The following is a 14,878-nucleotide window of genomic DNA, read 5'->3' as shown; positions in this document are numbered from 1 at the left end:
ACAATGACTCATGCAACCTCTCACCTAATTGTACCTGTATATATAGAGTGGTCAATGTTGGTGTGGTGGCGGGTTGGTTGGAGAAAGCTGGTAGTGTAGATGTGTGTGTGTTTTGCAGATAAAGACTTTTAAGAATAAAAGCAGAACATACTCTGCAAGGACGCTCTTCTCTTGGACTTTTAGGCTGACAAGGGTTCGAGGACCAGGCAGAGGAGACAAAGGAAGTCAGGACTTTTTCCTTTTCCAACACTGACAGCGTTTGTATTTGAAGCTTCTTCAGTACTTTATGCTTTCAGTATTTTACACATTAAAACTGTATCTAAAGATGCATGTAGACAGCACTCTTGTTGAATTTCCATTCAGCTGCACACATATTAACCTTTGCTAACCTCTCAGAACGTTGTGGTTGGCTTATTTTTGTAAAAAGTTGAGTCTGAGCTGTACTTCCACATACTCATATTTGTAATGCAGCGTGCCAAAAATAGACCTTTGAAACAGGAATGAGGTAACTTCTGCTAAAATACCGCACACCACCCTACTCTCCCCAGCAATGTGAGATTCCAGGGGTTGCAAGATGTGCTTTGCCCAGGGTCCGTTTCCTTTTGGACACAGCAGAGACTGTGGTGTCTTCATGATATATGGTTTATTTACACGTATCTACAACCTGAGTCTAGATGGAGAGGTTCTGCACCATCACTTTGCACGAGGTTTCTGTTCTTCTCGTGCCTAAAAGCCATGTATCTCTGTGTCCCCAGCTTCCTTCTCTCGGCTCACACCACACTGTTCCTAAGCTTTCATCGTCTCTGCGTTTTCAAACTAAAGTGGCGTGTAGCAAGACTTTAGTTGGCACTACTCGGAGGTCCACACAGACTGAGCGGAAGGCTTAAGAGAATCCCAGGTCAGTGATCTCATACCATCCATCTGCTCCTGAAGAGTGGTGATGTGGTGGAGCATCTAATGAACCCTTTTATTTGGGTAAACTCAGATGGTAACTGAGCCAACATAATGTGGTGAACTTCATGGATAATCAGGGACATGAGCCCAGGTCTTCCGAAAGACCAGCCAGCGCAACATCCTTTGCCAACTCCATTCGTTGACTACCCATGTCCTTGCTGCTCTTTAGAGAACAATGCAGCTCGCCTGGGTATGGGGGTTGTCATAATCAGATCCGGCACTTCAAAATTTACCACTGCCGAGGAGACCTCTATTAGCTTCAGAGGGTTTGGCCGTTTCATACCTTTTTATTTTCATCATTTTAAATTGTATACCGCTTGGATACACCTTGGAAGAAAGGCAGGATGTAAACACAATTTTAAAAATTATATATATATTTGAATAAAGAGATGTAGCAAGAATGGAAAAAATTAGTAGCACTTGTATGAGAATGTGCAAGCAATACAGGTAAGCACACAGGAAATCTGGGTCCTACCCCCCCCAAATGTGTATTTTAGGTATTTTTGCATCATATTCCTCTAACGAATACAAATTTTGTCTCTCAAACACTTAAAAACCCCATATATAGAATAAAAGAGCACGTAGCTGTCTATAAACATAATTATGGATTTTTAAAAAAACACTTCACCGGAGTCCAGATCCCTTTAAACTTTGCATTTTTATTACAATCTGCCCACTCCTCCAGGAAACAAACAGTGAACCTTTGTGACTTTTCTTTCATGGAAAAAAAGTTAAGTGACCCAGAGGAGGTGCTATGTTATATCAATGCCAAAAGAGGAAAAAAACAGGTTTAAAACAAAAGGGCATCCAAAACTGGGGAAGGAGAAGGGGGAAGGAATACAAGTATATTAGAAAAAGATACAAGTTAAAAAAATCTAATTTCTGCTACTCTTTCAACAATTTTCACAGCCAAAGGAGGAATTCAATACAAAAATGCATTTACAAGGTCATCTTCTGGAATAAAATCCACTTTATAAAGACACTTCATGATGTGCATTTTAGAGTTCTTATCATTCTGACAGTATTTGTTGTAAGGGGGAAATATAATTTGTTCTCTTTTCACTATTCATGGAAAGTAATTAAAACACTTAATACTGTGGCTTCAATACCATTTCACCAAAGATACCAGCTGAAAGGATTTCATGTTCAGTGAAGAACTATGTGCCTTGAAACCATTCCTATGAAATATGTGTGTTTCAGACGGAAACAGCAAATTTCACATCTGAGTAAAAGGGGAGAAAAAGAGCATGCATGAAGAAACTGAATAGTGGAAGTCTGCCAGTCACATTTCCAGAAATGTGTACTAAAACTGCCCTAGTGCATTGGTTTAAATCTAGTCTAATCAATTATGTGATCCTGCTACTATGAATGACTTGAGAAATTTATGGTGTCGAAAGGGAAGAGTTTACAAGCAAACGGAAGAGGCCATAGGCCCAAGTTTGCATTTGAGGTTCCTAATACCCACAAGCCCTGCTTTCCTTCCTTCCTATGTACTTTGCTGCTCAAGCATCTATAGCACCAGACAGATAGAAAGTAGCTGCAACAGTGATAATCTATCTCCAGTAAACAATCACATTGTTCAGTAGGTATGGAAGAAGCAGACCTGATGTCCCTGGAAAGAACTAACAGAAGACTCATTCTGGCTGCTAGGCTGTAAGATGAGAGAGAATAAGTGTTCTCAAAGTGCCTGCAGGCTATGCTTGGAAATTCAAGCAACAGCTCGTAACATTTAAGAACATCTGTACTGCATAAATGTTCCTGCATTAAGTAAAATGTATTGCCAAGTGACAATATTCATGCTATAGATCCCAACATACCCGGAAGAGTTCTATAACCTGACCATCGTATGAAAGATTCCTGCTAGAAGCTCGCATTGGCAGCTCTGTATGGGACTGGGGAAGAGAACTCTTGTTTCAGAGGGGCAAGAAAACACCATTATTATTTTTTTACATTTTCTTTTCAGATTTTATTTGAAATCTAATTCAAGTTGTCAAAGCTACAAAAAGGGGGGGGAGGGGGGAAAACAATTGTGTGTGGGTGGGGTTTTTTTCCTAACTCACAACATTCTAAAACAAAATATCACTACTGCCAGTAGATCAGTTACACACATTTCAGATGAAGTTTCTAAACACAAAATCTCATTCTGGGAAGTAGCCACAATGAAGGTATTTTGTACAATATAAAACAATGACAGGTCTACCGATGCAGTTACTCATGAGTATACACGTGCATTCACAAAAAAAAATTAGGAATGCTTTTTTGTTTTGTGTTGTTGTTTTTTTAAACAGACTCTTCAGGCACAAAAACAAAACCGCATTTCCAGTAAGTGACAGCATCATAAAAATTAAGCGTTTGTCAGTGTTTGCTCTTCTTTGACTTCTTGTGGGATCTGTGTGGAGAGCGGGATTGAGATCTGGATTTTTTTCCTGACTTTTTAGGTGACCTGGATCGCGACCTCCTTGATCTTTTGGGTGTCCTTGAGCCAGACGGCGACCTAAAAATAAATTGTATTCATGTCAATAGATTGTTTATTTGGCTTCTGCCTGCCAAGATCAACCCCATTCTTAGAGTACTGCATATGTGTCACCCAAGAATTATGTAACTCCACAATATTACACAAAGAAAACTGTTTCTATTTATTTATTCAAAGGATGATTCCGGGTTCAGACGACAGGCCAAGCCAAATGATGGCTTAGCTGCTGAGTCACACTGAACAAAAATGGATTTCCAGAAATGAACAGCGTTACCTTTTAGCTTTTTTACTGGCATCTCTGGGAGAATCCTTGTGAGATGACCTGGAACGTGAGCTTTCTTTGTGGGATCTTTCAGATCGCTCCGAGCGTTCCGATTTTGGTGATGGTGATTTTGCTCTCCTGCTCCCACAGCTGCGGGACGGGCTGGGTGATGTGCTGTGTCGCCTTTTCCTTTTTCAAAAAAAAAAAAAAAGAGAGAGAGAGAGAAATTATGAGCACCTATACAAAGATGCCCATCACCTCACCAAATATATTAAAGCAGTTTGACATTGCTTTCAGAACTTTAAATGCATAAATATTCAAAATCTCTTTATGCACATTTCCAGAGCAATAGAAGTTACAGCGGCAATCAGGCTGCCCATCAAAACTGCATGGTTAAATAAAACTTGGGACTTAATTATACTGCCTTAAAAAAACACAACTGCAACTGATTGTCCGATAACCTATGGTAAAATTTATTTCAGATGCTTATCAGTAATGATTAATATTTGAATTAATCAGCAGTGACTTCAAGCCCTGCTGGGATTGAATACACTCCAGTTCCGAGTACTGAATGGCATTGTATTCAAGATTTGCTTTTGGCAGGGATAAGCTTTACTCTAAGTGTTCCTGATTGGCAACTTGAAGGTGTAGCTGATCCAGCAGGGTCTGAAGTCTGTGCCAAACAGCATTTAAAGCCTTCCTGATTGTTCCTTTGCAGCCACGCCTTTAGCTGCCCTACACCTGACATCATACAGGTTGGGTGTGCATGGTTTGTGGGGAAACAACCTTGCAGGTTAAATTAGGCCACCTGCTGGGCAAAAAAGGCCCACAGCCTATTGATTCCCCACCAATGCTTTAAGCTATAGCCTTGTTCTTCAGATATTGTAACTTGTGTGCACCCTTGTTTGCCGTTTTATCCTGACATGCTTAACATTTAAAAAAGCAACAATTGCTTTAAATGTTCCTTTTAAAGTGTCTGTACACATTTATCGTCACTGTTATCAGTTGACTGGATGATAATTTTCTTCTAAATGCCAAGATCCTTGATTGTGAAATTGCAGGGTAAACAATGGCACGGTTGCAAAAGCAATACTGTCTTCATACACACACACAAATGTGATAACTCACATCCCACTGAAAGTATTATTTTCCAATTCAGACACTCCAATTTAGGGGACCAGAAAAACAATTCAAAAACAGAGTGGCCCCCAAATTTTCTGCTCTGTTGGTGCAAGAGACTTCTGCTTGCAGAATGTAACTTCCCTTCCTTTTCCCTGTAGCCCACCCCCTCAAAATTGGCTCTGGAGGGTTGGAGGAGCCCCTGGAGCAAATTTTGGGGACATGCAGGGGAAGAAGAAGGGAAAAGCTCATTGCACAGGCTGCATTCTATCTAGCCGTCTTAAGTTATATACCTGTCTTTTCTTGTTGGTGTACATTCTTCTTTCTCTTTCTTCTCTTTTGATCTGGATTCAGATTTCTCTTTGTCCTTCTTGTCTCTTTCCCTTTCCCTCTCCAGCTCCTTTTCTTTCTCCTAGATTAAAAGTAATTGGGCACTTCAGAGAATTCAGAATTTATCATACAGCAAGATGTATATGTTAATTCATTTTACGCCCTACAAAACAGAACCAAAGCTTGACACTGAGGGAACAAGAAACAGTCTAAAGCAGCTTCCGATGACTCCACATTAGATCACTGATCTATTTTGCTGAATGCTGTCTATCTACCCAGACTGGCAATGATTCTCCTGTGTTTCAGAGAAATGCCATTCCCAGCGCTACCTAGATATATAAGAGAACGAACCTGGGATCTTCTGTATATGCTCTACTACTAACCAACAGTCGTTGCCGTACAGTCAAACATTTACAAGAACAAAATCAAGTAGCCACTTTTACAAGTTCGGAAACATCTTTGTCTTCTTAATCACATTCTTTTGCATTCTCAAATATCTTTAGCTCAAAGCTACAAAACCTTCAGCACTTAACTTCTAAAAAAAAATGTATCGAGCTAAATGTGCTCGTTATATGTGGCAATGTAATCATTAAGCGTAGTAACCTTAAAATTGAGGTTTTGATGCTAAATCGCTTTAAAAATAGATACAGTAACAACAAATATCATGAAGTTATTGCAGGGCAGTAAATCCCAAGCTATTTATTATTTTGTCTAGTTTACACAAGTCTATCACTTTAATATGCTTTAAAAGGGAATAAAGCCTTGTGTCAGTTTCTGTATGCTCATATTCAATTTTAAATGCAGCCCTACCACAAAGCACCTATCATCCACAGAAATGACTTTAGATATCATGCACTTATACAGATCAAATAATCTATCTGGATAAGTCTAAAACACTAAACAGGCAAACTATTAACTGCTCCAAAACTATTTTTAAGATTGCCAAGTGTAATGTGAGGCCAGTACCATTCAATGGGTTGGATCCAGACTGCAACTGGATTTGAGCCTGAGACGTGCTGCTGCTTGTGCATATCATGCTAAACAATAACTTAGCATTATAATCAAAACAGGTTCCAGTAACATTAATAGAAATCTGTATCTAAACTAAATTTAAAAATCCAGAACAGTAGCACTACTTACCCTTTGGAGTAGTTTGTCACGGTAATGTTCAACCTGTTCTGAAAAACTCTGGCCTGGCTTCTTGGGTCTTTTTCCAGATTCCAACTCATCTTGAAACTTCATTACCTTCAGCTGTGAAAATACACATGCAAACACAGTACTAGAGTTACCTGCAAGTTTGGCAAAGTTACAACATACACATTTGGATTAGGCTTTTTATTTACTTCGTTTTGGCCCTAGGGTATATTCACATAAATTTCTCCTCAGTGGTGAGTTCTCAAAACAATTAATTGGTGGAATTACAATATTAAAATACATGTAAAGCTGGCATGAATATGTACCTTTAGTTTATAAGGAAATTTAAACTGACTTTATGTTTTGATCCTTTAAAGCTTTGACTTTTATTTACAATTTTAATGTATATTTTATATTCTTTGTACTGTACATCACTTAGAAGTTTTATTTATCATTAAGCAGTATACAAATTCTGTTTAATAAATAATTAAAATCCCACCCCATGCCTCAGATTATCAGTGAGGCTGAAGTCTCTTCATCAGGTTCAATAAAAGGAAAATTATGACTTGGCATTACATAAGCCTTGGGTTTGGGAATTGTCCACCACAGTCATGACAAGATCTAAAATTCTTGCTTTTATTTAACCAATTGCAGTTTAGCCTTATCCTGGGACAAACTGTTGTTAGCTTTTACCACTGAAACAAGCCAAATTAGGAACACAAGGAAGCAACCTTATATCAAGTCAGTCCAGTGGTCATCTAACTTAGTAATGTCTACACCGGCAGGTAGTGGGTCTCGTTTAAGATTATGCCTGAACCCTAAACCACAGGTAAACCTGAACTGTGATTAATTGAAAGCAACCACACAGGAGGAGAAAAAAAGAAAGGGGCGCGTTCACATAACGCTTAACAATGGTTAAGCATTACATCTCAACACAACTGCTCAAAAAAGGAAATGAAAATTAATGCAGGGTTCCTCACTCTCAAGCATGAATGCAGCTTAAAACCTTAATGGAGATCATACAATAAATTTAGATATTATTATACCCCAATTTAATGATTTTCATTGGGCATTACTACTCCTAATAAATATTTGAGATCATATTTAGAAAAGGGATCCTTAAAATAAGCATCCATGAATAAGAATCCATTAATCCTAAAGGACCAATCTCATTTTGCAATACAGTTATACTCTTCTCACCAGCAGAGGGCACCCTAGACTTTCCAAGTAAGGTAAAAGTAATCATCCTTAAATCAAGATTGAATAAAGAACATAGGCATTAACTCCAATAATTATGCAAAATAAGTAGCTTAGAAATATACTTGCACAATACATTATGGGCTTCAAAGTTCAAAATGTTCAAGGCTTCTCGTGTGTATGGCTCAATTGTTGCCTCTTCTGCCCTCCCCTATCTATTTCCCAACACTTGCTATGATTGAATAATGCCCTAATTATGTCCACCGAACTGTGTAATAGTTTTTTGCTTGTGCATTTTAACCTTTTCCTCTTCTCCCATCACATTCCCCCAAAATTTGCCCAGGAGGGCCCTCCAGCTTGTACCTATGTTTCCCTTACGTTACATCTCTCAATAATAAAACTATTAAGACCCAGTGCCAGCCTCACATATCTATAGTACAAATACAAGTAATTCTTAAATATGATAAAATTTGAGTAGCACTCCTAAAATCCAAGTGAACATTTTGAAAACAGGGAAACTGGTTATTTTTATACTTGATCCATCATGTCAAGAGTATAAAAATAAATTTTATCGATGTTTTTCTCACACACCTCAATTTCTCTGAGTTTGGCACGCTTTTCCTCGCTCATTTCTGAGTACTTGCTTGAAGATTTTGAATCTGACATTTCTTCTCTGATTGGATTGGAGTACATGTGATGCTCCTCTGATTTAGAACTCTGGGTGTCCTCTTCATCTTCACTTTCTTCCTCTTGGCTTTTAAAAAAACCGGAAGTACAGGAATTAATTCTCTCTGGGGGAAATACAGTGGTGCCTCGCAAGATGAAATTAATTCGTCTTGCGGTTTTTTTGTCTTGCGAAGCACGGCTATTAGCGGCTTAGCGGCTATTAACGGCTTAGCGGCTTTAAGAAAAAGGAAACAAACTCACAAGAACTCGCAAGACATTTCGTCTTGCGAAGCAAGCCCATAGGGAAATTCGTCTTGCGGAACGACTAAAAAAACGGAAAACTCTTTCGTCTTGCGCGTTTTTCATCTTGCGAGGCATTCGTCTTGCGAGGTACCACTGTATGCTATGTTTATCATTTTCCAATAGAGCATTTTGTCACTACATAAAGTCAAGCACAGATACATGTGCCAGCATACTTTGCTTCTATTTTTGTTCTGTAACATCCTCTTATTATTATTATACAATATCCTTTTTATTTAAAATACTAGGCGTGGACTGCAAAGAAAAATTACTGAGGAGAAGAATAGCACAGGGAAAACAGGGAGGATGGGTTATATCTGTTTACGCTTCCTCTCAACCCTTCAGTCACGCTTTCACAAGCAGAAGCAGCCTTCCATATAAATGTCACTTGCTTGACCAGGAACAGGAAATATAACACAGGTATAATAGAGCACAATGAAGTGTGGCTGCAGTATATCACTGCTGGATTGGTTTCAAAGTAACTATGGGAGGGGATACACATCTCAGCGTGAAACCAAAGCAGTGCAAATGTGCATCTGATTTCCCCTTTACTGACCCAGCAATGAATCAACAGTGACTATTCCAACAATGCATGGAGTGCTTCATTGATGAGGATGCCCAGGTCTATGGAAAGCCAGCACCTCTCCTTGAGCCAGGATGTGCCTGGATTCAACAAGAAGACCATGTGCCCCAATTTGGCTCCATGCAGCCAACTACTAAGATAGTGCAGCTTCAGCTCCCTCTGAGCCAGTTTGGTGCATCAGTTGGGCCCAATCTGACCCCAAATCCAAATAGGGGCCTCGCATAGCCCTATATATATATGTAGGGTTTAAAACATGCAGCCAGCCAGCAGCCATGGGAGGGAGGAGGACAGGCAAGAGTCTTTGCTTGCATCTACTTCTGCCCCACCCCAACCATACATTTAATTAGGGTTTAAAACCCATTCCTTTTGTCCTCCCCTTTGTTGAACCCAACCCGGGGCTGCCTCAACCCACTTCAGGCAAATCTCAGATAGACCTGAATCAGTCAGATTCAGTTTGGGATTTGGGATAGGAGCCGCATATCTTTTTTTAATGTTTTCCCATAAAACCTGAAGGATCTCCCACATATCTAGGAATCCACTCTTGCCTTTTCTCTAGGCATCATTTATATCTGAGATACTAATGGAGAAGAGATTTTACCATTACTTTCTAAAATAACTCCACAGAGCCTAACTCACATGGGGCATTGAACAGATTTTCACTGGGTGTGGAAGCAGGAATACACAAATAGACAGTTCTTTGGTCTAATATGCTACCAGAGTCCAGTAATTAAAGGAAACATGTGCATTAATGGATGAGATTACAACTTTTGTATTTATCCATGGGAGGCTGATCTCTTCCCTAATATGGGACTCCAGAAGCATAGACATTTCACACTCCCATAGCATGTTTGAAATGATCCTTGTTATTGTGTAATATGTTTAGCATCAGAGTTGCCACGGCAAAGGGGGAAAGACATACAGAACACCTTAATTCTTACTTCTGATTTTCTTCCTCTTCAGATTCTTCATGCTGGTCAAAAAGCTCCCATTTAGATGTTGTTACCGCTAGTAAAGGGGGGGGGATGCAAAAACATTGTCCAGTGTTACATAAAATTATATAAATCTTATTTTTAAAAAAGGTATTTGTAGCTATGCTGCATAGCAGTTAATTTCTAACTTTTTTATTTAATGGCACTGTTCCAGAATAAGAGCAGCACTTGTGATGTCTGCTAGTGAATTTAAAGTATTGCTTCATTAATATTTAGCATGAAATGCTGAACTAAAACCCATTTAACTGAAATGTACGTAACGAAAGTGGCAGAAGCTAGATATGACACTAACCTTGAGCTTCAAGTGCAGCTTCATCTACTGCTTCCCACTTTGAAGGGGCAACTTTGAAAATTGGCTCATTTTTTTTAGACTCTTCAGAAGCATCCACTGTTGAATAAAAGATTATAGCAATGACCAACGTTCCAAAGTAGTCCTGCTTTGTATGCTCTCTCTTATATAGGGCACTTGAAAAAGATAAACCATTTTAAAAGGTGCAGGCTTCAGCATACGTTGCTGCAAGTAAAAGATTACGTGCGGAGCACGTCTCTGCATGTTTACTCAGAAGCTCCACCAATGGGATATATATGACCTTGTGCTTTTAGAATGGCAGACCTGAATATCCAGGAAGGGCGCATAATGCAATCTTCTAAGGCCCATGCCATTGTAAAGTAAAGGCAGAGGATTCACTTCACATAAAAGCCTACTGCATATGGAAACTTGTATGTCAGGGAGAAGACCAAGACATAGACCATAATTCTGGGAGACATGCACTCAAGCCCCTCTCAATTCCAGAATCTGCGCACAAATTATGAGAGGCCTGATCTAAAGCTCTGTGGGATCTAGGAACATTTGAGCTATTCTGCGCAAAGGAGTCACTGTAGTCTTTCTGCCGTTTTATCATTTTGCACTGGAGCTATGAATTTTAGGAGGCATTCAAGATAAACCTGTAATAAAAGGGTTTCTGCCCCAAGTTGATTTATAGCCTAACAAGGTAATGAAAATACAGATCTTGCTTATATATGATTGAACATGGACATAATAGTAATAACCAACACACCTCACATCTTCCATTTTTCTACTATTATTCTATGGAAGCCAAATATCTAATAAAAACACCTGTTCTCAAATCTCAGCACCACTGCATTTTAAACGCCGAAGTACCAGAAAAAATGGGGCCTCAATTAAATGTGCATTTTGCAGTAAGAAAGTGTAGGCTTCTAAGTACACTAAATCTAGTATTCCTTACAGGGAACACCATCAAGGTCATCATCTAGCGTCTTAATAGGGACTCCATCAAGATCATCAATTGGAGCAACATCAATAGGAATTCCATCCACATCTTCTAGAGGAGCACCATCAAGCTCTTCCTCAATGGGAGCTCCATCGAGATCATCGGGTACTTCCTGTAAACCAAATGTAAGTTTTATATGCACAGTGTTTTCCTCAAGTTCTTACAGCTTCATTTTAGATACATTTTATGCATTTAGTTCACAAAAATGTTCAGAGCTCTTATGTTCACCTCCTATTATGGGGCAATTCACAAATCCAGCACTTTTCCTTGTGGGCTGAAGTGGCCCAGTGTGTGCACCCGATATAGAATGTGACATGGGCATCTGCACAATATGTCTGATTCCCCCAGTCTTTCAACCTCCAGCATACTGTTTTACACATCTGGATGCTACTAGCACCACTAGTACGCTAGCATCACAGTTTGTTGTACAACTGAACACATAGGAAGTTTCTGGATTTACTTGACACATTAAAAACCTCCGTCAAGTATGCAAAGCAGTTTACCATTCACACAATACATGAAGATGCCAGAAGTAAGACCCTGGTTATAGATATAATACATTTTTCTCAGGGTCCATAAATGTAGTAGATGCACAATTTCTTGGGGGGGGGGAGGGGACACCAATGTTTGTGTTTAATAATATAAAAGAGTTCAGCACATGCAAACACTTTTTTCCATGTTTTCCTTCAGAAACCAGGTAATAGATAGCTGAGTTCCCATATTCCTGTGGTTCATTTATTGTTTACACTGCAGTAAGTCTACATACAAAAGATGTAATCTCTCCTGCTTACTTTCTTGAATTACTTCACAAAAGACATCTGGCATGAGTAGTACATATTTATGGTTTGGATAACCCAATAATTTTGGCCTGGCCTGCACTTCACATGAAATAGCACTTAAAATAAACTATGCTTTACACATGCTGATGAAACTATGGGCATTTTGCTCCTTCCCCATTGCTACTGTGCAGGGGAGGAGACAAACTGTACTGTGACTTCTTGTAAAACTTAGGCTCCTTTGCTTCTCTCCAAACAAACCATGGGCCGTAAGACAAGAACAACCCTCTGTGTGAACCAGGCCCTAAGTTGTTTGTGTCTTCTGCTCTAATTACAAAACCAACCAACTCTCAACAACTATACGTTTCTCAAAATTGCTTCTCCTTGCACCTGTGAGGAATTAGCCACAGGTTAGAAATTCTTGGCTCTAACAACTTTTTAGACACATTCCAGCTTCTTGAGACAAATGCCCTAATAGACAACATGTATTTTATTCCGTTAATTCCAACTCTAACCACATAAGATGGAAGAGATGGAGGCTGGTCTCAAGCATTCAGGTATTTTAAAATTCTCTCTCACTCACAAACACACACCTGAATACTGATAAAGAGGCAATGCACGTGCTTCAGGTTCCAAGTAATTTCCAATACGTAACTGGTAAATGAGCTAGTTCAAAGGCAAAGGTATGGACAATGTTAACATTCACATTAGGGGAAAACTGTGTTTATGCAACTTCAAATGAAAGGAAAGATTCATTTGGGAACCAAGAGAAGCCTTCATGCCCTAGAGTCCAGCTACAAACCTCTGCTATTATTTCCTTACCTGTAAGGCTTCAGATTCTCTTGTTTGCTTCCAAACGAATAGTACCAATAATGGTCTTATCTCACACTTACCTCCACTTCCTTTTCTTCAATAATATTTACAAGCCCCAAGAAAATATTCTGCAGTTTGATCAAAAATGGTTCTGGATAAATCGCCCAGTCTTCCCATGCTCTGAAGCATGTCATTACCCGTTGCTAAAAGTAGTAAACAATGCTAGTCATTTGTATTGAGAAGTACTTTAAGAACATTACACAAAGCACAACGCCACCTATCTAATTAGCACTGCACCCGTCACAGAATGTTCATATCGGTTTTGATGTGTTTAGTAAACTTGGGGGGCATCCAGCAAAGTCATACTCAAAGCAGACCCACTGAAATCCTTGTTAAGGACAACTTGAGTCCACTGATTTCAATGGGTCTACTCCAAGTATGACTTAAGACAGATACAACCTTTTGGGTACAGCCAATAAAAACCAATATATTTGGTGCAGACTGCTATGGAGTGTAGACTGCACTATTTATATTTAATTGGGATTTTATTTTCACAGCAAACTAGACACAAACTTTGCTTTGGTGAAAAACAAAGTCATATTTTTGTGACATGAAAGGTTGTATATTTATTGAAGGGCAGGTTCCTAATGCAATTTTCTCCCCAGAGAGGCTTGCACTAATTATTTTTTGGCACCAAGCAGAACAGCTTTTATTTAATACTTATATTTTTGCAACACTATTTTGTTTGTTGTTTTATATTATTTACATTATATATTTATAATTTCATTTTTCATGTCAATAAAGGAACGAATGAGGTTGGCTACTAGAGAGGGCCTTTCAAGTGTTGGCACCCTCAGAGAGGTCTGTCTTTTAAGGTGCCAGGTGACATTTTCAGTCATAAATATTATTATTTTTTACTTTCTATTTGTTGTACTGATGTCATTCTCTGTGGCTGGTTTTACTGTGTGTCAAGATGTTAGTTTCCTATCATATTTTATGCTTCTAATTTTTACTTGTAAATCACCCAGAGGACTTTTGTTGTTAGGTGATATATAAATATTGGAAATAAAAAATAAACTTCTAAGAGAAAGTTCCATGGGATACCACTGAATTGAAACACTTGATAAATTGTATCACCTGTGGCAAGAACTGATATTATTGTTCCACACTACTTGAATTAACTAGCTTACCAATAGCAAGATGTGTGTGTTATGGCCTTGTTAAATTGGTCACGGCAGCTAATCTGCTTTTAGATAAATATCACTATCTGCTAGTGGTGGTTTCGTTCTTCATTTCCCTCTGAATCAGTTCTCTATATTTCCCATCTCTTCTCTCTGTTGCCCTGCCCCCATCATGCATATATATGCTTGCCAATTCACAACTACACTTCATTCATCTGCTGAAGTGGTCTATGATCCACAAAAGCTTGCATGATAATAAATTGGTTAGTGTTTTAAGTTGCAACGGATGGCTGTTTTCACCCTGAAACTGCTCACTGCATGGAAGTAAACAAATTCAATAAATAATCATACACATACCTTAAAGTTTTCAGACTGTAAATGGCCTTGTATTGTTCGGTATGTAGCATTCAGATCAGAGTATATCTGGCAAAGTTTTGTCTCAAAACTGAAACAACATTTTCATATATTACAGTTTGCATTACTGAGTAAGCCACAGCGAAAGTCATTCAACTTGCATCTGAGCTACAAAAATGTGCGCCCAAATTTCTAATTATACAGAAGAGGACCTAAACACACCCATTTAGGAATAGGTCTAAAATTAGCTTCATGAATAAAACCTTTAAAAAGGTTACTACAATGTGTCAAAATTTACTGCTATAGGCCAACCCAGCCTTTCAAGACACCTAGCACATGTATATACAGTGGAACTTCGGGTTGCAGACGTAATCCATGACGGAGGCACGTCTGCAACCCGCAGCATTCGCATCCTGAAGCGCTGCGTCTGCGCAGGGACGATTCGGCACTTCTGT

General features: G+C 38.9%; 1 protein-coding gene across 5 annotated transcripts in view; it reads right to left on the bottom strand.

The window, feature by feature from the left end:
- Positions 1-1,593: 1,593 nt before the first annotated feature.
- U2SURP (U2 snRNP associated SURP domain containing) overlaps positions 1,594-14,878 on the bottom strand; it is a 36,641-nt gene continuing 23,356 nt past the window's right edge. For all 5 annotated transcript variants that reach the window (XM_081863547.1, XM_081863548.1, XM_081863549.1 and 2 more), the window contains 10 exons: positions 14,427-14,514; positions 12,969-13,091; positions 11,255-11,411; positions 10,300-10,395; positions 9,957-10,023; positions 8,061-8,223; positions 6,279-6,389; positions 5,102-5,220; positions 3,702-3,878; positions 1,594-3,448 (listed from right to left, as the gene is read on the bottom strand). In XM_081863547.1, the coding sequence (XP_081719673.1) occupies positions 3,310-3,448; positions 3,702-3,878; positions 5,102-5,220; positions 6,279-6,389; positions 8,061-8,223; positions 9,957-10,023; positions 10,300-10,395; positions 11,255-11,411; positions 12,969-13,091; positions 14,427-14,514 (1,240 nt within the window). In that variant the 3' untranslated portion in view covers positions 1,594-3,309. The remainder of the gene's footprint in view (positions 3,449-3,701; positions 3,879-5,101; positions 5,221-6,278; positions 6,390-8,060; positions 8,224-9,956; positions 10,024-10,299; positions 10,396-11,254; positions 11,412-12,968; positions 13,092-14,426; positions 14,515-14,878) is intronic.

Source organism: Podarcis erhardii, assembly GCF_964252035.2.
Source record: "Podarcis erhardii genome assembly, chromosome: 5".
Lineage (NCBI taxonomy): Eukaryota > Metazoa > Chordata > Lepidosauria > Squamata > Lacertidae > Podarcis > Podarcis erhardii.
This window is presented reverse-complemented; position numbering and strand designations above follow the sequence as displayed.